The 24,080-nt window shown below is 39.7% G+C and overlaps 1 protein-coding gene across 3 annotated transcripts in view; it reads right to left on the bottom strand.

Annotated features, from left to right (window-relative positions):
* Positions 1-1,513: 1,513 nt before the first annotated feature.
* The window catches only part of FXR1 (FMR1 autosomal homolog 1), a 65,620-nt gene continuing 43,053 nt past the window's right edge, over positions 1,514-24,080 (bottom strand). The window contains exons 9-17 of one of the 3 annotated variants that reach the window (XM_034780625.1): positions 20,962-21,040; positions 16,959-17,068; positions 15,663-15,749; positions 13,264-13,471; positions 9,184-9,387; positions 7,952-8,152; positions 6,804-6,884; positions 3,964-4,055; positions 1,514-2,532 (exon numbers count right to left, since the gene is read on the bottom strand). In XM_034780625.1, the coding sequence (XP_034636516.1) occupies positions 2,359-2,532; positions 3,964-4,055; positions 6,804-6,884; positions 7,952-8,152; positions 9,184-9,387; positions 13,264-13,471; positions 15,663-15,749; positions 16,959-17,068; positions 20,962-21,040 (1,236 nt within the window). In that variant the 3' untranslated portion in view covers positions 1,514-2,358. The remainder of the gene's footprint in view (positions 2,533-3,963; positions 4,056-6,803; positions 6,885-7,951; positions 8,153-9,183; positions 9,388-13,263; positions 13,472-15,662; positions 15,750-16,958; positions 17,069-20,961; positions 21,041-24,080) is intronic. The other 2 variants (XM_034780627.1, XM_034780628.1) reach the window with 2 other exon arrangements.

The following is a 24,080-nucleotide window of genomic DNA, read 5'->3' as shown; positions in this document are numbered from 1 at the left end:
GACCAAACTGAGGTCTTTGCAACCTCTCCCTGGGTCGCTCTGATCCCAATCTGCAAAAATGTATGTCTCACTGTGTATGGGAGTATCACCACTGAAATTCTGTGCATTAAGAAATGAGCAAGACTAAATCAAAGATGGAAAACCAGAACTACTGAATTGTTTTTAAGAGAGTATTTAACAAAAAAAAATATAGAAAACAAGAAGCATGAAGATCTATACAGTGCTTCAATCTGTTTGTCCAGGTATTTCCCAAACTAAAACACACAGCTCTGCAGGTCCAGCTGTGATATCTCAGGGTATTAAAAAATAAAAACATTGTTAATGGCTTTCAAATCTACCTCTACGCTTAACTCTTCTCCCCTATGTCCAGGATCACATTTTTCTAGATGTCATACTACATTCTTAAACACACATCAGCTGAGCTCATCTTTCTCGCTTCAACAGTGCCATTGTGACCACCACTACCTTCCCAATTACTCCAGTTGTTTACTTTAGAATTATTTTGACTGCATACAGGTCTGTCTCATCTTACGCTGGGGTTACGTTCCACAGTCAGCGCGTAAAGCGAAAACCGCATATAGTCAAAATTACATTATGAATGTAATGGCGGGCGGAGTCGCCCGCACTACAGGAACAGTATTTAAATTGTTATTTTTCTTTTGCCGACCGCATAAAGCTGAATTCACGCATGTTAAATGTGCGTAAGATGCGACAGACCAGTACTTTCCTCCCCAACTATACTGTCACCGAATCCTGGTACTTTTTTCTCTAGAACATACTGAAAACAATCCATCCCTTCAGCTGAAATGCATACCTATGTCTTAGTTACCTCTTGCCTTGACTACTGCAGCCTCTCTAGCCTCCTTGTTGCCATCTCAGCTCCTCTTGCTATATAAAATGCAGCAGTTAAAATAACGTTACCCACTGCTCAGAGCATGTGATTCCGCAAATCCTTCGACTGGCTTGCATTCACGGAATCAGGTTTAAGATGGTCTTCTCTTTCAAGGCTCTGCACAACCACACCCACATCTGCTGTGGTATCTTTCTGCATCCCTCTGGTCCACGTCACAAAATAGTGACCTCATTGCTCTGCATTTTCTAGTCCATATCAATATTACTCCAATGCCTGGAATGGCCTCCCCTATTCTGTGCCAGGCTTCCATCCTTTAAGTCCCTCTTTAAAAGCCTGCAAATGTCAACACATGTGAATGTGCCACTGTCAATACTTCCATCTATATAAAAATAAGTTATCACCTCCTCTAAATCTCCAAGGCCTTCTAGTCCAGAGCATAAAAACGGTATTTTTAAAGCATCTTAACTTATGTTTTACAAACTCCTGTGTAGAGAGGTCAAGCTTAGCGTGTTATCTAGGTCTTCCCTAGGAGAGAACCTAGGGTTCATCTCAACCAGTTAATAAGTAAAGAGGTTAGTACTAAATTACAATGTCAATAGTCTGAAATATCTTGAGTTACTTTAACTAGGCCATCTTTCTGATTAAAGGAAACTAAGTAACCAATGGAAGATCAAAGTTTATTTTTTTCTACCAGCATACAAAAACATATTGCACATCAAACAACCAAAATAAAAATACTCTACTAAGGACTAACATATGTAGTTTATACAGAATAAACTTTCTGGAAATTGATCTTTTCAGTAGTTCAGGTTATGTCTTAATGGACATGACTAATTCAGCTTAGTGTTTTATCTAAAGCTATGTTTGATTTTTAAATACTGTACAGTTTAATAAATAAACCAAACAAAGCCTCAAAGTAGAACAGTCACTGCCAATGTCACCCAATATACCTGCAGATTATGAGAATTTAACAAATGTATTCCAGTGGTCTGCAGTTTTTTTCCTCTACATACAGCATTTAAAAAACATGTATTAAAACAGACCAGTTTCCAGACTAAACTAATGGAGAAATTACAATTCAGTGCAAAATATTTTAGACTGCATTTCTTTCTAGTTTTCCTCAGGTGAAGAAGTGGTTGCATATTATTAAAAATGTAACAAAAGCAGCTAATGCTTTCATAAAGAATATTACATTAGGGATTCCCCCCACATCTTTGCCATATTTTGAAAACAAAATAACATTTCCTATAGCCAGCAAGTTTTTGTTTATTTAAATGTTACATATACTATCTCAAGGCACATCTGATGATATATTTATAACACAGTAGGTGTCAAAGTATGTTTAACATATGATTTCTTCAGGATCCCTCCCCTTTCTGAATTCCAAAATGGAGGAACTGAAAGTGCGGTGTCAAGACTGGCGATCCATATTCTATCTTTGGCAAGCTTATACAAGCACTATTGTAAAATGTAATGTAAAAGAACTGTAAACTAGGAACTTCAGTTTATGAAACACCATTCAGCACTGCTTCTTCCTGATTATTTTCTTCTTCTTGTATAGTACTTGACTTCTCTTCTTCAGGGCTAGGCTGTGGCTTAGAAGGTTCATCCGCAGATGCATCAGCAGGGCCATTTATTGCTTTTTCTGAAGGGCCATGTTCTTCAATCACATCTTTTGCCTTTAAAAGAAAAAAATATTTTAAAAACCTACTAGATACAACATGGAAAATCCCAATCGAGAGAGGGGGGCATAGTCCAGTGTGTTTTAAACATCAGAAAGGGAGCCAAGGTCACCTGAGTTCTAATCTTGGCTCTTGACACTAACTCCCTCATAGGAATTGCCATAGTGGATCAGACCAGTGGTCTATCCTGTCACCAATAGTGGGCAATACCCAGGTGCTTCAGAGGAAGGTGCAAGAAACCCTGCAGTAGGCAATTATGGAATAATCTATCCCCTAAGAAAGTTTCCTCCTAATCCCCAGTAATGAGAGTTTGGCTTAAGTCGCATTAAGTTTTATATCCCTTTCAAATCTCCCCTACTCCTTTTTAGTATTTACTAGTATAATTGGCTATTGTTATCCATATACACCTCTACCCCGATATAACACTGTCCTTGGGAGCCAAAAAAATCTTACCGCGTTATAGGTGAGACCACGTTATATCAAACTTGCTTTGATCTGCCGGAGATCACAGCCCCGCCCCCCCGGAGCACTGCTTTACCGCATAATATCTGAATTTGTGTTATATCAGGTCGTGTTATATCAGGGTAGAAGTGTAAATGAATAATATCTTTTCAAATCCTGCTAAGCTTGTCATCTCAAATAAATGGCAATATTCTCTGTGTGGGTAGAAACGCATTTCCTTTCTTCAGTTTGATTTTGCCCCCTTTAATGTCACTGAATGCCCCCTTGTTCTGGTATTATGAGATGGGTGAATAGGGTCCCAGTTTACCATCTCTACACCATTCATTCTAGCCTCTGTAGCCTTATGCAAGTGACTGAATCTCTGCCTTAGTTTCCCCTATTTGTAAAATATATAAAAAAATAATGCTTATGACTCCTGTGAGATGGGTATTATTCATAAAGTGCTTTGAAGATTAAAAGCTTTATAGGTGGCACGTATTTAAGGAATTGGGGTAAGGACTTCTAATTTTAGAGTACTATGTTAGATGCAGTAAATTCAGCTGTTACTTATATGAAAATCTGCCTTATAATTCAACAACAGATGAACATCAACTGCTGTGTACTCAGTCACTTGCTCTTGTGATGTTATAGTCATCTCAAACAGTTGCCTCTTTACAAAAGATAAAGTGGTTTTAAAACACCAGAATCTTCAGAAAGACCACCTGATTTCATAAATATTCTGCAAAATTTACGATTTCATAATTTGGCTTGAAGATGGAAATAAAGTACTTTTGAGACCTATTTCAAATATACATTCACAGGATAAAAGTATATCTGCCTTGCTAGTTAGCAGAAACTATATTATCAATAGGGGTTTTCATTCCCCAACTGTGAAAGACTATGAGCATTCCCCCCACTAAAGAAGAGAGGAAAACAAAGCAGCATATATTTTATAAAAAATGTTGAGTTTTCTTCCTTTGTTCTTACCATTTCGTTCTTGGTTTTGGCCAATGTTTCCCTTGGGAGGTTTCTTTGTCTACTCTGAGATTCAGCTCGCGATATGTAATCAGCTACTGTTACTGTGTAAGGGAAGAAAAATTAAAGATGCTGAAGCGTTATGAAATAATCTGGAAAATATTTCATATTTAACAGTGAGCTTATTTGCTACTGTGTCATTGTTTAGGATTTTCTGCTCTTTATGCATAAAATATAGATTTTTATAGCTGATAAATGTCTTATTTGTGAATCACCTAAACTCTTTGGGTGATTAAAAATTATAATTAACTTAACATTTAATTTATAATAATTTCATAGTAAAGATCAAATTCTGTCCTTGGATAAACATACATGGCTTCCACTGAAATCAGTGGTAGCTGAGCATACATCTGCTTCTGGAGGCAGAATTTGGCTGTAATTAGGGTAAAAAATAATTCTAGTTTGAGGTAGGTGTAGGCTAAGCAATCTGAAAAGAAGGACTATCACTGAGCTCTCTTCATGACATAAAACACTTTAGATTGTAAGCACTTTGAGAAAGGGAATTTGTTTATATTGGTACATTTTAGTGACTGGAAAGTGAAGTGGACAGCTATGGTACCATATAAAAAGTAAGGAAATTTCACTCTAGGGTATCCCATAAATAGATTGAAGGGAGATTAGAAACATGGGAGGAATAGGTGGATTTAGGGGAAAACAAATTTTTAAAATAAGGAGTATTAAAATATTTATTTTTTTGCAGAGTTCTTCATGAACTAAGCACACCCTCCTGCTATTTCCTGTCCACTCCTGCAACTCAAAGGCAACTCTGTACTTCTAGAACACACATTTGTGATTATACATTTTGAAGGAATAAACAATGAGGTGATGAACCTAAAGAAGTTACAGAATTCATCAAATAATCTATTGTATAACAATTGATAATTATATTTAGCATTTGACAAACTCCAGCTAGTTATTTTTCTGGGTTTAATGGTGATAAAATGATAAGACCTATATCAGGGTCCAAAGCAAAATGTATTAATTTGGTTTCTGTTCCATTACTATTAGACACTTCATAACTGGGTGCAACTGCTCAAGAGTTATCTAGTTTTGAGAACAATTCAGTTCTCAGTACCAGGAAAGGTGCTCCTTTAAAATACTACTTTACACCCAGTGACTTACATACATGCAATAGAACTACTTACATGAATAGTTATGCATGTACTTAAGACCTGTATGCACAAATATTCATCCAAACTGTGCAACAGTAAGAGAAACATTACAACTAAATGTCTCAAATGAAAACGAATTTTGTATATTGATTTTTAAACATCTGATTATTCCGTGAGCTTTTCTCATGCTCTCATAATTAAACTAATGGAATTTAAAAAAATCACATTACAAAAAGAAAAAAAAAAAAAGATTCAGTAACATCTCTGCCGTAACAGTATCATTATAAGCTCCTTCCATTTATTCCCATTATATATTTATAAAAGAAAATGAGCAGGAGAGCATTATCCATGAGGACATTATAAAACCACATATCTTTCACTATTACTCTCACAACCCAACATGCTATTGCTCTGTCTTTTATTTTATTTACAAATATTTACTAATATAATCAAAGTTTATTCTGAACAGTGGCAACAGAAAAGCACAGCCTTCATTCAACTTCTGAAATATGGGGAGAAACTAAATTGATTGAAAGCAAAATTGAGGGGTAGTTTGGTGTTTTTGAGTTTTGAATAAAGCATGTTTCAGTTGAAGGGAAATGCTGTCATGGCATTTCAAATGTTAACTAATATCTTATTATATTTCTCATTTACAATAACCCTTTGTAAAGCTGAAACTGATTTTCTTACCAATCTACTTCCTTCTTTGTAAGTACACATCTATTTATTATAGGACTGAAGAATGCTCATAAAGTACTGGACTGTTTGGATTTATTTTTTTTTGAAAGAGCACTGAAGCATGTGTTTTAGGAAAAACCTCCACATACAAACAATTACATGACCCTCAGCAAACAGATGCAAGTAAAACAGTCAAATTTTGAGCATAGCAGGCTGGAAAACATCCCTTTAAATTTACCAAAATGTCTTATGAATTTATAGTCACACATTTTCTAGAACAGGTAACACTGAAAATCAGAGAATTCACCTTTAAGATTTAAAGTGTTAGTACACATAAAAGAAATGCCTCAAATCACAGTACCAAAAAACCAGAAACATGCAATTTAATTTAAAATGTCTTTTTTCAATTTGTGGATGATTACTATGTCCATAAAAGTGAGGGACTGATAGAATTGGCTTGATACACGCACAGGGCAGGCAGATGTCATGTAAATTCCCTCACATTGTTCTGCCAATGCACCTCAGTACTAACCCATGCCACCGCTGCTGTTCCAAGCCATCTTCCTCTCACATGAAAACAGCCAATAGTGAAAAATTTAAAAATATTTGGTCATGTCACTTTCAGGGGGTTGCACAGGTGTAAGTGCAGAACGTGTCCCAGTATTCTTACAGAGATTGATTCTGAACCACTGAAATCAATGGGAGTTTAGCCATTGACTTCAATGGGAGCGCAGCATCAGAAGTATAAACTGTATTTACAAGTAAAAAATTAAATTTTAAAGGACAATAAAAAGTTAGTTTCATTAGACAGGTTATGAATTAAATATGTTCTGTTGTGAGAATTGTTTTGTCTTGTACACAGTAGTCTTATTAGTTATTAAGTAATTTTTATTTACAGTAGTGCAGCTATATATATATATTTATAGATATACATAAACAGCAGACACATGACATTCTTTCATGCTTGTGATCTGAGGTTACCCACAGCTCCACTCGAGTTACCTGGCTGTCTATCTTCTGCCTGACCCCTGAAGCGACGCCTGCGGCTACGATTGCGTCGCTGGGGTTTTTTGTCACTATCATCTGCAATTGCAAAGTTTACCATGAACTATTCTGATGATAAAACTGTTTTTCTTCAGCAGTTTAAGGATGGGCACAGATTGCTTTTATTAACATGGAAGACAAAAGAAGATATACTGAAAGAAAATGGAATTTTGAATTGGAAGCATTCAAAATTGATTAGAAACTTGATCGTTCACAGTTTGGTCCAGATTCAGTAAAACACTCAAGCACGTGCTTCCCTTTAAGCATACACTTAAGTTTACGTTGCTGAATCAATGCCTACATGTGGTTTCTGAACATATAATAAATGAAATATAAACTGCTACTAGTCTACTAACAAGCTGATCATCGGCCCCAGGTCATTGGAAAGTTAAGTTTTCCTTACGTTTGCAGTAAGATTTGTCTGACCTCAATGTCACCACAAAACAGATACAAAACTTCAGTGGGTAACTTTATACTTTTGATATATGGGAGACAACAATTATATTCTGGATACTAGCCCCTTATTCTTCAGGGGCTAGTATCCCCCTGATACTAGCCCCTGGTATCAGGAAAGCACCCCATTCAGGAAAGCACTTATGCAAATACTGATGAAGTGAATGGGGCTTATTCAGAGAAAACACTTAAGCATAGGCTGAATGGGGACAGACATAAACTGGTGTTTAAGTGCTTTCCTAAACTGAGGTTCAAGTTGCCAAGGGTTAAGGAAGTAGGATTCTGGCCCAAGGAGAACCATGAGTGCCTTGTTTCTCTAATTAGCCTCAGAAGGCACTAATTAAAACAGCAGTACTGACAGGAACCAAAGCAGACGCACAAAGTCTCTCTTAGCCAGAAATATTATGGACATGGTATAGGATAGCAGAAGAGATCAGTAAGAGAAGAAACCTCATGGTACTTCCATGGGTGTGGAACACTTTTCACCAAAAGAGAAAAAGTCAGATAATACATTAATAATTATTTTTTAACCAAAAACAGATTTTCCACTCATAAAAATGAACATATGTTCCATTACGCTTACACAGACGATTCAGAACAATCTTTTGTGAGGTAACTCATTCTGTGGTTCTGTTTCCCAACTGATAACATACCTAAGCCATTCTCATTAACAGAAGCAGTGTCAGATTCGGTCATTCCATCCATCAGAACAGCATCTTCATCAGTCCTTCGCCTGCGTGACCGCCTACGACGGTTAGTACTGTGATGAGATTCACTGGCATCAGTGTCCACAGTCTGGTCTGACTCTGTGTTATCAAGTAAGCTGTAAGGGTTGCTGTCCGGATCTTTAAGCACTAAATATCATATGGAAAAGGTCCATCTAAGACAAACTTCAGTTACAAATAGTGGGTCATACTGATTTCATTATACATTTTAAAATACAAAAATGTATAAAATCATGCAGAACATTGCCATACATAACAGTTATGGTTTTATGCTAGTTACTCTGGGCTTTTTCACTAGGGCACCCCAACACAGTAGAACACGTCAGCATATTATCAAGATACCCTCAATGTAATAATTTAAAAGAAACTTTTAGAAGATTAGTTTTAAATCCATTTATTTCCTGAACGGCCCTCTACACCTACTTAGCAGATACATACATGTGGGGGCTTCCAATGTCACAGCCCTGCACACTTCCTCACCAGACAGGAGTGTGGGAGCCACCATGGGCAGGAACTGTTCAGCAGTGCCCTGCAGCCAGGGGCTTGTCCTCCTCCTTGCAATCCTGGCAAGGGGTCTCTGCTCCACCGAGCCAGGACTGCAACCTCCCCTACACATTGTGCCCTGGTGTCTTGGGCCCTTTGGCCATGCAGGGAGCCCCTCGCAGGTCTGGTGTCAGGGCTGAGAGCCCCTTTCAGCCACGCTGTCAGCACTGACTAACGCTACCCCTATACCTACCCCCCCCTAATTTCTAGGGACTGTAAAAATAAATACATAGTTAAAAATAAAAATCATTAACAGTCAAAATTAGAAAAAAAAATAAAAATAAAATTCTTCCAAGTCTAGTTATCTGTGTAGGCTGGTGAAAGAGTGAGGACTGGGAGTTAGGGAGAGATGGGATGAAAAGCAAAACCCTTAAACTTTTTCACAACATGGTGTATAAAACATACAAATCCTGACATGACTGACATGATCCAACTGTAAATATCTAAATGTTGATAGTTGGCTTGCAATATACAGCCTGCTACTTTTTTAAAAAGTTGCAATATTTAAAAAAAAAATACACATACTTTAAAATAGTGATTTACTTAATTTAAGAAGAGAAAATACAGCCAGTTGTCTGCGATAAAAATTAAACCCAAAATATATTTCAACACACTACCAGAGCTAATGGATGACTTCCCACCACGTGGTCCACCACGTCCACGACCCCCAGAAACACTACGTCCTCTTCCTCCAGGACGTCTTCTGCTGTCCCGCTGATGTCGGCTCTCCCGGTCATCTTCTCCTGCCAGTGACCAATCGCTCAGTTCATCTTTTCTCTCAGATTCCGTTTCGGAGGGATTAGACAGCTCAGAGTTTGTACCTTTAACAATATAAAAAAGAAAAACAAAGAGATGGACATGAAATTTGTGGCCATTTTCTAGCTTCAGATGCACACAGGAATCCCACTGACCACGGGGATCCACGTGTATCTGATACCAAAATATGTTTTTTAGGTTGTAATTGACATTTAGCAACCCTTTAGAAAACCCTTAGTTTTGTTTTGGAATAATATGAGAAACGTGGTCAACGATTTATTATGCAATTTTAGTCATTTACAAGTGCAATTCATGCATAATGTACATTTTGTCTTTCTTCACATGGACACACAAGCACTGAGGGATTAATTCCATCTATATATACACATACATGTGGGCTATATGATCCAGTTTCTAGGCAACTTCTCTAAAAATTCCCAGGGACAACTTTACCACCTTATAGAGTTGCTAAGCAACTACTCAATCATGCAACTACTGTAATGCTGGATTGAAAAATTTAACTACTGTGGTAAATTATAGCCATAAATCTCAATCTGATACTTCTGGGTAACAAACTCTCCATAATTTTCTACTAGATTAAAAATACAACTCCTGCCTTTTTAAGCACTCAGTCACTGAAGTAATCAGGGATGAAAATATTTTGGCCACTTGTGATTATCTCATGAAGGTGCAACACCTTGAAAATTGAACTCCCTGAGATAAAAGAGTTTGTTATGTACTATATCAAGATACTGCCAACTATACAACACCCATTCCAGTTTAGTACACAATTCACCAAGAGTACAAAATGGCTTAACCTCTGGCACATGGAAGCAATATTTTTTGGTGCAGACAGTAGGTACAAATCATCAATGCTTAGCACAGGGAACTCTGGACTTACTGGCATCAGGATTAAACAAAGATCATGCTAATTGCTGGTCCAACATTCCAAAAAGTAGTTGAAAAATTCTTAAATGACAACATTAATCATAAGATTAGAATCACAGAATTGTAGGACTGGAAGGTTTTCTAGTCCAGTCTCCTGCACTCAAGGCAGCACTAAGTATTATCTAGACCATACCAGGCAGGTGTTTGTCTAACCGATTTTAAATATCTCCCGTGACAGAGATTCCACAACCTCCCTAGGCAATTTATTCCAGTGTTTAAATACCCTGACAGGAAGTTTTTTCCTAATGACCAACCTAAACCACCCCTGCTGCAATTTAAGCCCATTGCTTCTTGTCCTATCCTCAGAGGTTAAAAGAACAAAATTTTCTCCCTCCTCATTGTAACAACCTTTTATGTACTTGAAAACTGTTATTATGCCCCTCCCTACCCCCAGTCTTCCTTCTCCAGACTAAACAAACCCAATTTTTTCAATCTTCCCTCATAGGTCATGTTTTCTAGACCTTTAATCATTTTCATTGCTCTTCTCTGGAGTCTCTCCAATTTGTCCACATCTTTCCCGAAATGTGGCATCCAGAATTGGACACAATACTCCAGCGGAGAACTAATCAGCACAAAGTAGAGCAGAATAATTATTTCTCATGCGTTGCTTACAACACTCCTGCTAATACATCCCAGAATGATGGTGGCTTTTTTTGCAACAGTGTTACACTGTTCACTTATATTTAGCTTGCAATCCACTAAGATGCCCAGATCCCTTTCCACAGCTCATACATTTTGTATGTGTGCAACTGATTGTTCCTTCCTAAGTGCAGTACTTTACATTTTTCCTTATTGAATTTCATCCGATTTACTTCAGACCATTTCTCCAGTTTGTCCAGATCATTTTGAATTCTAATCCTATCCACCAAACTACCTGCAATCACTCCCAGCTTGGTATCGTCTGCAAACTTTATAAATGTACTTTCTATGTCGTTATCTAAATAACTTATGAAGATACTGCATAGAATCGGACCCAGAATTGATCCCCGTGGGTCCCCATTTGACATGCCCTTCCAACTTGACTGTGAATCACTGATGATTACTCTCTGGGAACGGTTTTCCAACTAGCTTTGCACCCACCTTATAGTAGCTCCATTTAGATTTTATTTCTCTAGTTTGTTTATGAGAAGGTCATGTGAAATAGTATCAAAAGTCTTACTAAAGTAAAGATATACCACATCTTCCACTTCCCCCCATCCACAAGGCTTCATTACAAACTCTCCCAGTTTTGAAACAGAAACAAGGCATATCTGAACCCAATCATAAAATATTTTTTTAATAATTACAGGCACTCTTTGCTGGACGTTATTTTTTTCCATATCACCTAGAATTACTTCAGAAATTACTAAACATACGTAACGTTTGTTTGTATATGGTTCTCTGGCATCTTTTATGCTGAAGGACCAAAGTGCTCCATAAACCATGTATGTAAGGCATATCTACCCAGCACTGAAATTCAACCACTTCTTGGTTGGAGCATGGCAGTAAGTCTCAGTCAATAGTACTTCACAATAGGTTCTGTCTGATTTTTCTTTTTAAGTAAATGAGGGGAATTCAGTAAGCTCTCCAAGTAAAACTACATGAGAAATCTTAAAGAGGTACAATTTGACCCCTAGAGAAGCCCTGCTGAGCCAAAAAGAGGCGAGGAGACTTATGGGGAGTTAAAAGCCAAGCAGTGGTTCTGCACTAGAATTTCAGAGTTCTTAAGAATGCCGCCCTGAGTTGAGGGAAACTGGGGAGAAGTCTTAAGAGGGAATAGGGCGTAGAGTAACCAGATAGTCTCAGAACCTTAAAAAAGAACACGGGGATTTTCTGACTAGTTTAGTCAGGGAACTCTAAAGAGATAGAGTGCTACTTGTTTATAATTGTTTTTAGTCTTTAAAATCAGTGCAGTGATATAAAAGAAATGCAGCCAGAGACAGCTCATTTGTTTTATTTTGGTTGCAACCGAAAACGTGTATGTAAACCTGACACTCATTAGATGGTTTTCTCTGCTTAACTTGCGTTTCGCTGACCAGTTCCCTGACACACCTTAGTATTATATAACTATACTACTGTCAAAGGGCATGTGCTCACCAAGTTCAGTTACTGGATTTTCATTTAATTTCATTTTTCTCCAATTTAAAACATCTTTTCAATAGGAATGCAAACAAGACGGGATCTTCATAAGGCCTCATGTTCATTTGAGATGCTATGTTAATAATTAATGTGCTCTACCTCCTATGTTAGCTGAGCTCTGCATTCACTCAACTGTGTTCCATGCTATAAGTAAGGCTATGTTTTAGTCACGGGTATTTTTAGTAAAAATGGACAGGTCACGGGCAGTAAACAAAAATTCACAGCCCGTGACCTGTTCATGACTTGTACTATATACCCTTGACTAAAACTTGTGTGCTTGGGGGGGGAAAGAAGGGGACGTGCGGCCAGGGGGACTCCGCGCGCTGCCCCCACCCTGAGCGCCCACTCCACAGCTCCCATTGGAAGAGAACCACAGCCAATGAGAGCTGCAGGGATGGCACCTGCGGGTGGAGGCAGCATGCAGAGCTGCCTGGCCACGCCTCCGCCTAGGAGCTGGACATGCTGGCTGCTTCCGGGGAGCCCCCCCAAGGTAAGTGCTGCCCAGACCCCTCACCCCCTCCTGCATCCCAACCCCCTGCCTCAGCCCTGAGACCCCTCCCACACCCAAAATCCTGCTGCTGCTGGAGGAGGGGTGCGATGGCCCGAGACTGCCCCAGCAGCGGCCGGTGTGGTTGACCCGGGGGGCCGCCCAAGCAGATCAAGTGGCCCCCAGCCCAGTCACACCGTCCGCTTTACAAGTCACTGAGGTCCCGGAAAGTCATGGAATTCCTGACTTCCGTGACCTCTGTGACAGACGCGCACCATTAGTGGTAAGTAACATATCTAAAAATGAAATATATATTTAAAAATAAAGCACAGCATCATTTTCCTAGGCAGAAGTTTCCATACCTGTTCTGTAATTTAAAAACACTCACCATAACCAGATGTATAATTGGGGCCTCTGCGACCTCTCCCTCTTCCACTATATGACCTGGACCCTTGTACTGAGGAGAGAGTACTCTCATCAGTAGTGTACCCCTTTTCCTTTTCAGGACCTCTGGTGGAAGAAGGTCTGAAACCCATACCAATCTGACGCAGTTGTTCATCAATCTGGAGCCTCTCCATCCTTAGCTGTTCTACTTCCTATATTCAGAGAGATAAAATCATAACCAGTTTTATAGCATTATTATGTGTTGTTAGAAAGTGAATTCAACCCTCAGTGTCATTTTAGCAGAGTATGTTTAACAGGTTTTCAGATCTTCCATTACCAATCAATATTACATCATCTATTTGATAGCTGTCTGAAGGCCTGAGAAAACCTTACGTAGCAATGTATTTACTTTCCTTATGCTTAATTAATGCTTTGTTCCTTTTTTATGCTTCGTGCTTAGTTAAGCTGGAGTCAGCACATCACATGCAAAAACAAGTTACCTGAACCATAACTGTTGTTCTTCAAGATATGGAATATATATACGCACAACATATCAGTCTACTGGGCATGCACAAACCTAGAGTTAGAGACTTTTAGCTAGCCTTATCTGTCAGGGTGGCACATGTGTGTTGCAGTTGCTCAAGCCATGGATTGAAAGTATAAAGGGTGCGGCTACCTTGATCCCTACTCAGTTCTTTTTAACAGGAATCCTGATGTCTTCAGAGTAACAGCTGTGTTAGTCTGTATCCGCAAAAAGAACAGGAGTACTTGTGGCACCTTAGAGACTAACAAATTTATTTGAGCATAAGCTTTCGTGGGCTACAGCCCACTTCATTGGATGCATAGGCCTTGGCTACACTGGCAATTCACAGCGCTGCACTTGCTGCGCTCAGGGGTGTGAAAAAACACCCCCCCTGAGCGCAGCGAGTGCAGCGCTGTAAAGCGCCAGTGTAATCAGCGCCTGCAGCGCTGCACGCTCACTCGCAGTGCTGCAAGCTATTCCCCTCGGAGAGGTGGAGTACTTGCAGCGCTGCGAGACAGCTCTCGCAGCGCTGGCGGTGCGACTACACTTGCGCTTCACAGCGCTGTGAATCCGCGAGTGTAGCCAAGGCCATAGAATGGAACATATAGTGAGGAGATATATATATATACAGAGAAAATGAAAAGGTGGGAGTTGCCCAACCAACTCTAAGAGGCTAATTAATTAAGATGAACTGTTGTCAGCAGGAGAAAAATAACTTTTGCAGTGATAATCAAGATAGACTCTGATGTAGCAGGAAAGGAATGTGGGTTGTGGAATATATATGTGCACAACACATCTTGATGTACAGTTAAATAACAGTTTCTTCTCTTTCAAGTGACTGTGCACAAATATATTCCATTTTAGGTGATTTCAAAGCAGTACTCCTTAGGTGGTGAGAATTGAGAATATATTTGAACATGAGCTGAAGAACAAACTTCCCAAAGTCTGCATCAGCTCTAGAAGATGTTGTAATGGCATAGTGTCTTCTGAAAGTGTGAATCGAAGTCCATCTGCAGGGCAGCCACAGGTCCATGACTGGGATATTGTTTAAAAATGCTGCAGAGGTAGTCTCACCTCTGGTGAAATGAGCCAGAATTCTCTCTGCAGGTGTGACGTTGGCCAGATTGTAACAAGCTCTGATACAGAACAATATCCAGTTACAGATCATCTGTGCAGAAGCCACCTGATGTTATCACTACTAAGAACGCTGTCTTTGCAAACAAGTAAGGGCTCTAGAGCCCATGAGCCAGATACTATGGGGAGCTCCAATTAGTAGCCACATACACTGAGAAGGAACCGAGAAGGCGTGAGGATGACTCTGCCCTTTTATACCCTTTATACCCTTGGTCCACAGCACAATGAAGGACAGGGCACATGTGCTGTTCTGATGAGTAATGCTAGCTTGCAGTCTCCAATTTGAGTGCACTGGGCATGCGCACACATAATATGGAATTATATCCATGTAGAATCACTGAAAGGAGAATATATGTTAAAACATTAAGGTTGGACTGTTAAGTTAGGACATGCAAAAAATGTAGGTTAAAACACATTATCTCTGCTCCCTTGCATATCTGCAAGACAATAGGATGAATTTCGAGATCACACACTTTATCAAATGTACACAACGGTGTTCTCCTGCAGCCTTATTTTATTAACCTTATTTGTATTTTAGATAACCTGTGATCACGTGCATTACGTTGGCCTTAAATTATATGTGCAAGGGAACAAAGTTGAAGCCATGCATACAACCGTAGGGCTAATCTTGAGAGGAACTGAACTTCTGCTACTCCCACTGAAGTAAAGGTGTTACTCAAGAATGTAAGTATAAATTGATAATTTCCTCTAATAAGCATTTCCAAAATTCAAAGATAAAAACGTACCTTCAGGTAGGCAATATGGTATTCTAAAAGAACTTGGACATTTCCAATGTTTTCTTTAGTGCCAACAAATACGAATGGGACCATTCCCTGTAGAAACAAAACACTATAATCATTCTCAAAAAGAGCAACATAGTATCAAAACCACAAAAAGAACAAATTATCTGCCTAAGTAATGTTTGTCATTTATTCACACCACTCATAACAATGTAGCTTGGATCTTGGGCTGTATCCACCATACACTAGATACAGTCAGGGGAAGGAGGCAACGGTGACAGACATTTCTGCACTTCTCTGAACCTCGGGCTACTGTAAGTTAGAGAAGCTTCAGGATTGGTTTAATTTATGCTTGGCTACCTATGGCCCCAACAGGCCATTTCAGCAGCTGCAGACTGCTGGGGCACGGGGATGTTCAGTCCATACCACTTGCCAGCCATGCTCACTGCACTAGTTGCCAGCACAGGAGTAGCTGTGGTGATTTTATGCCATTCCCAAATTCCCCCCAAAAGGGAGAATCCTTCACTAGCTAGTTAAACCAGCTTTTCAGCACAGATGAACCTTAAAGGGATCCAAGTTCTATATATAAAATAAATATTATCATGAATAAAGAGTGTAGCGACTACATGACAGTTGTGCAGGTGATCAGGTATTTGTGGGAGAAATGATACTGCAAATCAAAGAATGTGTTATTGAGAAATATGATTATTTAATCAACTTTCCTGAGTTGCTGAAGTTTAAATGTAAATTTATTGCTGGTGAAAGGTGCTGGTTTGACAGCCCTGGCGAGTGAAGTCCTCTGTACATCCACAGAATAGGTACAGCACTGGCAGCTGCGGTGTTATCTTCCTCTACTCTGACCCACAAATGTGCCTCAACCAAAACCTACAAGGATCATCCGTAAGGTAATTCAATCTGCAGAGCCAGTTATTTGGCCTTTCTCTGGGAATGCCAAAAAGAGTCCCTCCCATCTAGTGTCAATTCTAGTAGTTTTTGTGATATGAATACCAGTCGACCAGCAACTGATTGAGACCAAAATAATGTCTCATAGGCAACCAAACAGCCAACAGATACTAACAACCTGGGCTATATATGAAATGGAGATCCCAAACTAACCCACTGGGTGATCCAGTACCTCACCCTTTCCCCAGCTTGTCAACTTTCTACAAATACTTGCTAATATTAAACAGATAGTAAACAGTATCGCCTTTGCTCCTTCCAAAATCATTTGTTAACAAATTGCATTAATGCAGTTTTCAAAAATACAAGTTTAATAGTTGAAGGAAAGATTAAATAACTTACATCTTCTCTGGGCAGTTTGTTTTCATTGTCCCCTTCAATCCTCACCCGGACGACTCCAGACTTGTCTACAATCTCTTGAATCACTTTTCCATTTTTTCCAATAACTTTTCCTTGAGGGGAGGAAAATAGCTATTTTTGAACTAATGCTTCAAAGTTTTCTTTAACATAGTTTCCTTGTCATTTCCAAGTTAGATGTACTAAAACAGTAATAGTAATAAAATAAAAGTCGTGCTTTATGAGCCCAATTATCCACTACCTTGGACTTTATGTCACATTTTTCACCTACTTTACATAGGTGCAAATGACTACACAAGGTACAAGTGGGAGAATCAATGCAATGTACAAATCAGATATGTGTCATGGATGGTGGCAGCTGGATCCAGATTTGGTTCAACTGTGAGGTTGAATCAGGGGTAGGATTCAATGGCACTGTAATTTTACATGCTGCTCTTACTTTATTTCAATGTATCTGAATCAGAACAAGGAAATATGAGATTCCTATATAACGGAGCCAACCCAGAATTTAAATAAGTCCTTCTGAAACAGAGATCTTTCAGACCTACAGTCATACCACCTCATGAGATTTGACAGTGATCTTGTCAAATCTCATGAGATAAACCGTGTTGGGACATATAGTAGTAATTCCTTTATAACTGACTTCCAAAATCGGGGTTATTTTCAGTAGCTGGAACTGATGATTCGGTAGATAGCACTCCTCTCCTAGTACTGAACCCGTGACAAAGTATGATGTTAGAAGCATTCTGCTTGATGAGATGCCTTTTATCAGAGGAAATATAAAACTGAAGTCCAGGAGTACACTGGGACAAGAAGCCTTAGGAAAATGTGTGTTTTATCTTGAAGAGGAAGTGGGAACCAACCTTTATTTTTCAATAGTTTAAGAGACAGGAATTATCCTAATCATAGAACCATAGAAATTTAGGGCTGGAAGAGACCTGGAGAAGTCATCAAGCCCAGTCCACTGCACTGAGGCAGAACCAAGTAAACTTAGACCATCCCTACCAGGTGTTTGTCCAACTTGTTTTTAAAAGCTTCCAAACATGGGCACTCCATGACCACCCTTGGAAGCCTATTTCAAGGCTTAACTACCTTATAGTTAAAAAGTTTTACCTAATTTCTAACCTAAATCTCTCTTGCTGCAGATTAAGACCATTACTTCTTGTCCTATCTTCAGTGCACATGAAGAACAATTGATCCTCTTTCTAACAGCCCTTAACATAGTTGAAGACTTATCAGGTCCTCCTTAAGTCTTCTTTTCTCAAGACTAAACATGCCCAGTTTTTTTAACCTTTCCTGATAGGTCAGGTTTTCAAAACTTTTTTTTTTTTTTTTGCTCTCCTCTGAGATCTTTTCAATTTGTCCACATCTTTCTTAAATTGTGGTGCTCAGAATCCGACACAGTGCTCCAGCTGGGGCCTCACAAGTGCTGAGTAGAGCAGGACAACTATCTCCTGTGTTTTACATACAACATCCTGTTAATACACCTAAAATATTAGCCTTTTTTGCAGCTGCATCATACTGTTGACTCATATTCAGTCTGTAATCCACTATAACACCCAGATTCCTTTACCACAAGAAAGTTATTCCCCATTATGATTTGTGCATTTGATTGTTCCTTCCAAAGTGAAGTACTCTGCACTTGTCTTTATTGAATTTCATCTTGTTGAATTCAAACCAATTCTCCAATTTGTCAAGGTCATTTTGAATTTTAAACCTGTCCTCCAAAGTGCCTTCAAGTCCTTCCAGCTTGGTGTCATCTGAAAAATTTTTAAGCATACTCTCCACTCCATTATCCAAGTCATTAATGAAAATACTGAATGGTACTGGACCCAGGACTGACCCCTGCGGACTCCACTAGATATGCCCTCCCAATCAGACAGCAAACCATTGATCACTACTCATTGAGTATGGTCTTTCACCTAGTTATGCATCCATCGTATAGTAATTTCAATCACATTTCCCTAATTTGCTTATAAGAATCACGTGGAACTGTGTCAGAAGCCTTTACTAAAATCCAGGCATATCACGTCTCCTGCTTTCCCCCACCTACTAGGTGAGCAATCCTATCAAAGAAGGAAATTAAGTTGGTTGGGCAAGATCTGTTCTTGACAAATCCATGCTGACTATTCCTTATAACTAGAGCCAGTGTTTTCCAGCAATGAAAACAAGTGTAATTTCAGATTTTCAAAGCTGTATATTTTAGAAATTCAGAATATGCATTACACTAATGCAAAAAATATTGTATTGTATTGTAATACTGAGGGCTAGAGCCAGCTGTGTGCTAAGGGGAGGGGAGAGGAGCCAGCTGTATGCAGGGGAGGTGAATGGGGGAAAAGGTGCTGTGGACACTGCTGAGAGCAGGTGCAAGCATCGTCTGTTCTGCAGCATGGTGAAGGAGCCTGGTGCCATGCTGCCAAGTGCCCTGCCTGCCCAGGGGAAGCTCCTCAGAGGTTTTGCTGAGCACAAGCCTGTGTGAGGAGGGGAGAAGCTGGCAGTGAGTCTCAACACCAACCAGTCCCCAGCTTCTGCCCTGCACCCTGGGGATGAGTCAGGTGGGTTGCCAGATTTCTACTGCATTAATAGCCCAAAGTCACTTAAAAACTAGCCCAATCTGTTTACTGAAACAAAGTGGGGGATGCTCAAGAGGTGTGCCTATACTAGGAGGAGGTATTTCGGGGAGGTACTGGAGGGAGTATTTGGGGGGGTGCTGAAGGGAGTACCTGTGGCCTCACATTTGAGGTTGGGGGCAGTGTCGTGATCCCTGGCAGGGTGGCTGGTGCAGGCCTGGGACGCAGCGCCAGCCCATCAGTCAGTGCCTCCCTGCAAGCCTCTCCCCCTCCCCATAGTGGGGAGCCACGGCCTGGCCCTGTCACCACTCCTGGTCAGAAATCTGGTTAGGGCTGTGACCCCGCGCTCCACCCACGTGTCATCTCTGCTCCAGCCTCTGCCCTGGGGATGAGTCAGGTGTCTTCAGGCAGAAATCTGGGTGTGCGAGACCCCCATGTGCCTTCCCCACCCTCTGATCAGGGAGTCCCGAAAAAACTGGCAATTTCCAGCCCGGCCCTACTTATACGTTTATCATCATCCAGGTGCTTACAAACTGATGGTTTAATAATTTGCTCCTGTATCTTTCCAGGTATTGAAGTTAGGCTGACTGGTCTATAATTCCCCAGATCCTCCTTGTTCCCCTTTTTAAAGATAGGTGGTGCTCTGATTGCCCTTCTCCAGTCTTCTAAGACCTTTCCTGTCCTCCAGGAGTTCTCAAAGATAATTGTGAGCAGCTCTGAGCTTGTATAAGGGTACTTAAGGAACCAGCTGAAGCATACATTTTTATAGTTTTAGAAATTTCATCCATAAAAAAAATATTGCTGCCCCCAGATTAAAAAACTAAATTGAAAGGACATGATACCTCAAGAATGATTAGCATACATGAAAGGATGCGACTATCATACTGTTGCATGGTGTGCTGCAATATACACAAGCAAAAGGCATAACCAGTCAACTAGGACCAAGCACTGGACAATGGTATCTTAGTTGAATCACCATGCCATTCTTAGGGTTCAAAGGAAATTATTTTATTTTAAACTTAATTTCAAACATTAATTTTTAAAGAGGATTTTATAGGTTCCATTCCCCCTCCCCGCATTTATCAATTTAAACTTTACACAAGCAGGAAATTTAAAAGCATATGACTGCAGAAGTCTGAATCTGTTATGTATCTCAAAGTGATAACCATAATATCTAAGCATTCTATTTAATATTTTTAAATTAATTACAAGATAGAATTGACAACAAAATGTCCGGATATGCAACAGATATTTTCAAAACTTCTATTATACCTATTGTTATTTAAAAGGTTTTAGTTTCTGAGTGAAGGGAGAAACTGTCATATACTGGCATCTAAGCCTTCTATGCATAGTCATACTGAACAGGCTTTCTTTCCCCAAATTTTCAAGTGTTTTAAACTTTTAGCAGTATTACATACCAACAAGATTTCTGGGAACCTGAATAAAATCTTCCACAAATTCCAAGTAACTTCTAGCCTTTTTTACTGCATCAGCACTCTAGAAATGAACACAACAGTAGTTTATTTTGAATGCAATATGTTAAAAATAAAGCCCTGTTAACAACAGCTGGAAAACTTCCAGACAACAGCAGGAACGAGATTAATTTAACCTAGTTTTGAACTAAATCTTAGAGAAATAACCAAGTTTAAAAAGTTCAGGAACAAAACAGTGGCAAGAGGGTGGTATAAATAGTAAAAAAACAATGTTTTCACACTATTTAAAACAAAGTTTTTATATTCTGCAATTTACCACAATTAAAACCAACTGTCTAAAAATACCCCCTTTATGTCATCTTGCAACAGCTCATTGAATTTTAGAGAGACCATCAATTCAGAAGGATATATATTCTTTTATCCCCAAAATGGCGCACACAATTTCTGAACCGATATGCTTGTACAGAAATATCTATATAACTAACATCACAAAGAAAAAATAAGTATTGGGGGTAGCCGTGTTAATCTGAATCCACACAAAAAACAGGGAGTCCGGTGGCACATTAAAGACTAACAGAAAAGAAAGAAGAAAGGTAAAGAAAGATAAAGAAAAAACGGTTCTTTGAGGTGTGTTGCATGTGACCATTCCATCTTGTGCACAATTGTCAGAGAATTTTTTTCCCCTCAGTGATATCCGTTGGGGTGGTCCGAGCACCCCGTCACTTTGCACCACTGTGTGCAGGTAGAAGAGGGCAGAGCCATTCCCAACTCCCCTCAGTTCCTTCGTACTGAACAGACTCCGATAACGAGGGAGAAGGCAGGTGGGGTCATGGAATGGACATATGCAACACAACTCAAAGAACAACAGTTACTGAATGGTAGGTACTGGTTTTTGTTCTTCAGTGCTTGCACATGTCCATCCCATTGTAGGTAACTCACAAGGAGACAAAAATGGAGGTGACTGTAAGACATCTCATCTGAAACTGGCATTGTCCCTGGACTGACGGGAAATGGCATAATACAAAGTAAATGTGTAGGCAGATGACAACAAGTCACTGCTTTACAAATGTCCATTATAGGTATTTGCACCAAGAAAGCTGTTCATGTTGCCTGTGCTGTAGTAGAATGCACCAATATCCTAACTGGTGGGGTTAGATTAGCCAACCGGTAGCATAAATGAATCCATGAAGAGATCCAGGATGAAATCATCTGAGTAGTCACTGGACTGCCCTTAGTTCTGTTTGTAATCACAACAAACAACTGAACAGAAGACCTAAAGGACTTAGTATGCTCCAGATAGAAAACTAGAGCCCTTCTGGCATCCAAGAAATGCAGTCTCTCCTCATCTCTATGAGCATCAAGTTTTTGAAAGAAAGTTGGCAAATAGACTGCCTGGTTAACATAAAAATCAGAGACTACCTTAGTGAGAAATTTTGGGTGAGGGCGAAGATGAACCTTATCCCTATCGAAAACAGTGTAGGAAGAGTCTGATGCTAGGGGTTTTAACTCTCCCACCCCTCTGGCCGAGAAAATGGCCACTAGAAATGTTACCTGCATAGAGAGGTGCATCAGAGAGCAAGTTGCAAGGGGTTCAAAAGGTGGGCTCATCAATTCTACTAGGACCTAGGAGATCTTAAGGAAGGATGGGATCTTGCACGTGTGGATACATGACCAAACTCAGAGGATTTTTCTGAAGCAGGTTGTATGGTATGAAGACAGTTTGGACATGTCATACTTTCTCATTCCCCAGCATTCTGCACTATAAAGTAATGTTTTAAGTACGCAGCTCTGATAAATTTTGAGTTTGGTGTTGGTGTTGTGTTTTAATGATTTCCAGACTGTATTTAAAGCTCCTGAAGGTGTTCCTGGCTTTATGGATTTTGTTCTGAATGTCCTAGCTTGTTCCACCATCCTAGCTGATGGTGCTGCCCGAGCATGTGAATGTTTCTACATTGGTGAGAACATAATCCTCTATCTATACTGGTGATGGTGAGGCAATATTAAAGGTCATGATATCTATCTTATTGCGGTTGATTTTCAGTCCAATTTGCTGGCTGAATGAGTTGAGTCGAGTTGTTCTTTCTTGTATATAATGTTGGGTATGTGATAGGAGAGCAAGATCATCTGCAAAGTCCAGGTCTTCAAGGGTTGAGAAGGGTGTCCATGACCATGCATGGGCAAGGAAAAACTGTAATTTCCTAACTTTCCAGTACTTGACTTTGCAACCTAAATAACTAACAGGTTTTTTGTATGTAATTTCCTAGTTCTTTTGTTTAAAGAGTAAAAGCAAATTTTGTTCTGTGCAACTGTAATAATCCTCCATTAAGCATTTATCGGCAGGGTTTGAATCCTGAATGTTCAGCATAAGATGGACACCATTTGAGCTACAGAACTATGTCCATAAACTGGCAGTAAGAAGAAAGAAGACTCCCAAAGGAGGAAATGATTGGACACAGTCACTACGGGTCTGAGGAGTGGTCGGGGTAAGCCTAGTCTGGCTCTCTCCCACCTGGTGTTGGGGGGCTCATAGCTTCCCAGGTGCCCCCACAGAATGGTGGGGTGGGGGGTGGGCACAGTGGGGCCATGTGGTAGGGATTATCATAGAAACATAGGGCTGTTCGGAACCTCAAGAGGTCATCTAGTACAGCACTCTGCACTGAGGCAGGACTACATAAATCTAGACCATCCCTGACAAGTATTTTAAGACCAGGTTAGACAAAATCTCCAATGACAATGATTCCACAAACTTCCTTGGAAGCCTATTCCAATGCTTAACTATTCTTATAGTTAAAAAGTTTTTCCTAACATCTAACCTAATCTCCAGTGCTGCAGATGAAGATGACTGCTTCTTGTTCTACCTTCAGTGGACATGGAAAACACTTGATCACCATCTTCTTTATAATAGCCCTTAAAATATTTGAAGACGTACAGGTTCCCCCTCAATCTTATTTTCTCCAGACTAAAAATGCCCAGTTTTTTTAACCTTTCCTCACTGATCAGGTTTTCTAAACCTTTTATTGTTTTTGTTGCTCTCCTCTGGACTCTCTCCAATTTATCCACATCTTTCCTACAGTGTGGCACCCAGAACTGGACACAGTCCTCCA

Source organism: Trachemys scripta, chromosome 9, assembly GCF_013100865.1.
Source record: "Trachemys scripta elegans isolate TJP31775 chromosome 9, CAS_Tse_1.0, whole genome shotgun sequence".
NCBI classification, from domain to species: Eukaryota; Metazoa; Chordata; order Testudines; family Emydidae; genus Trachemys; species Trachemys scripta.
This window is presented reverse-complemented; position numbering and strand designations above follow the sequence as displayed.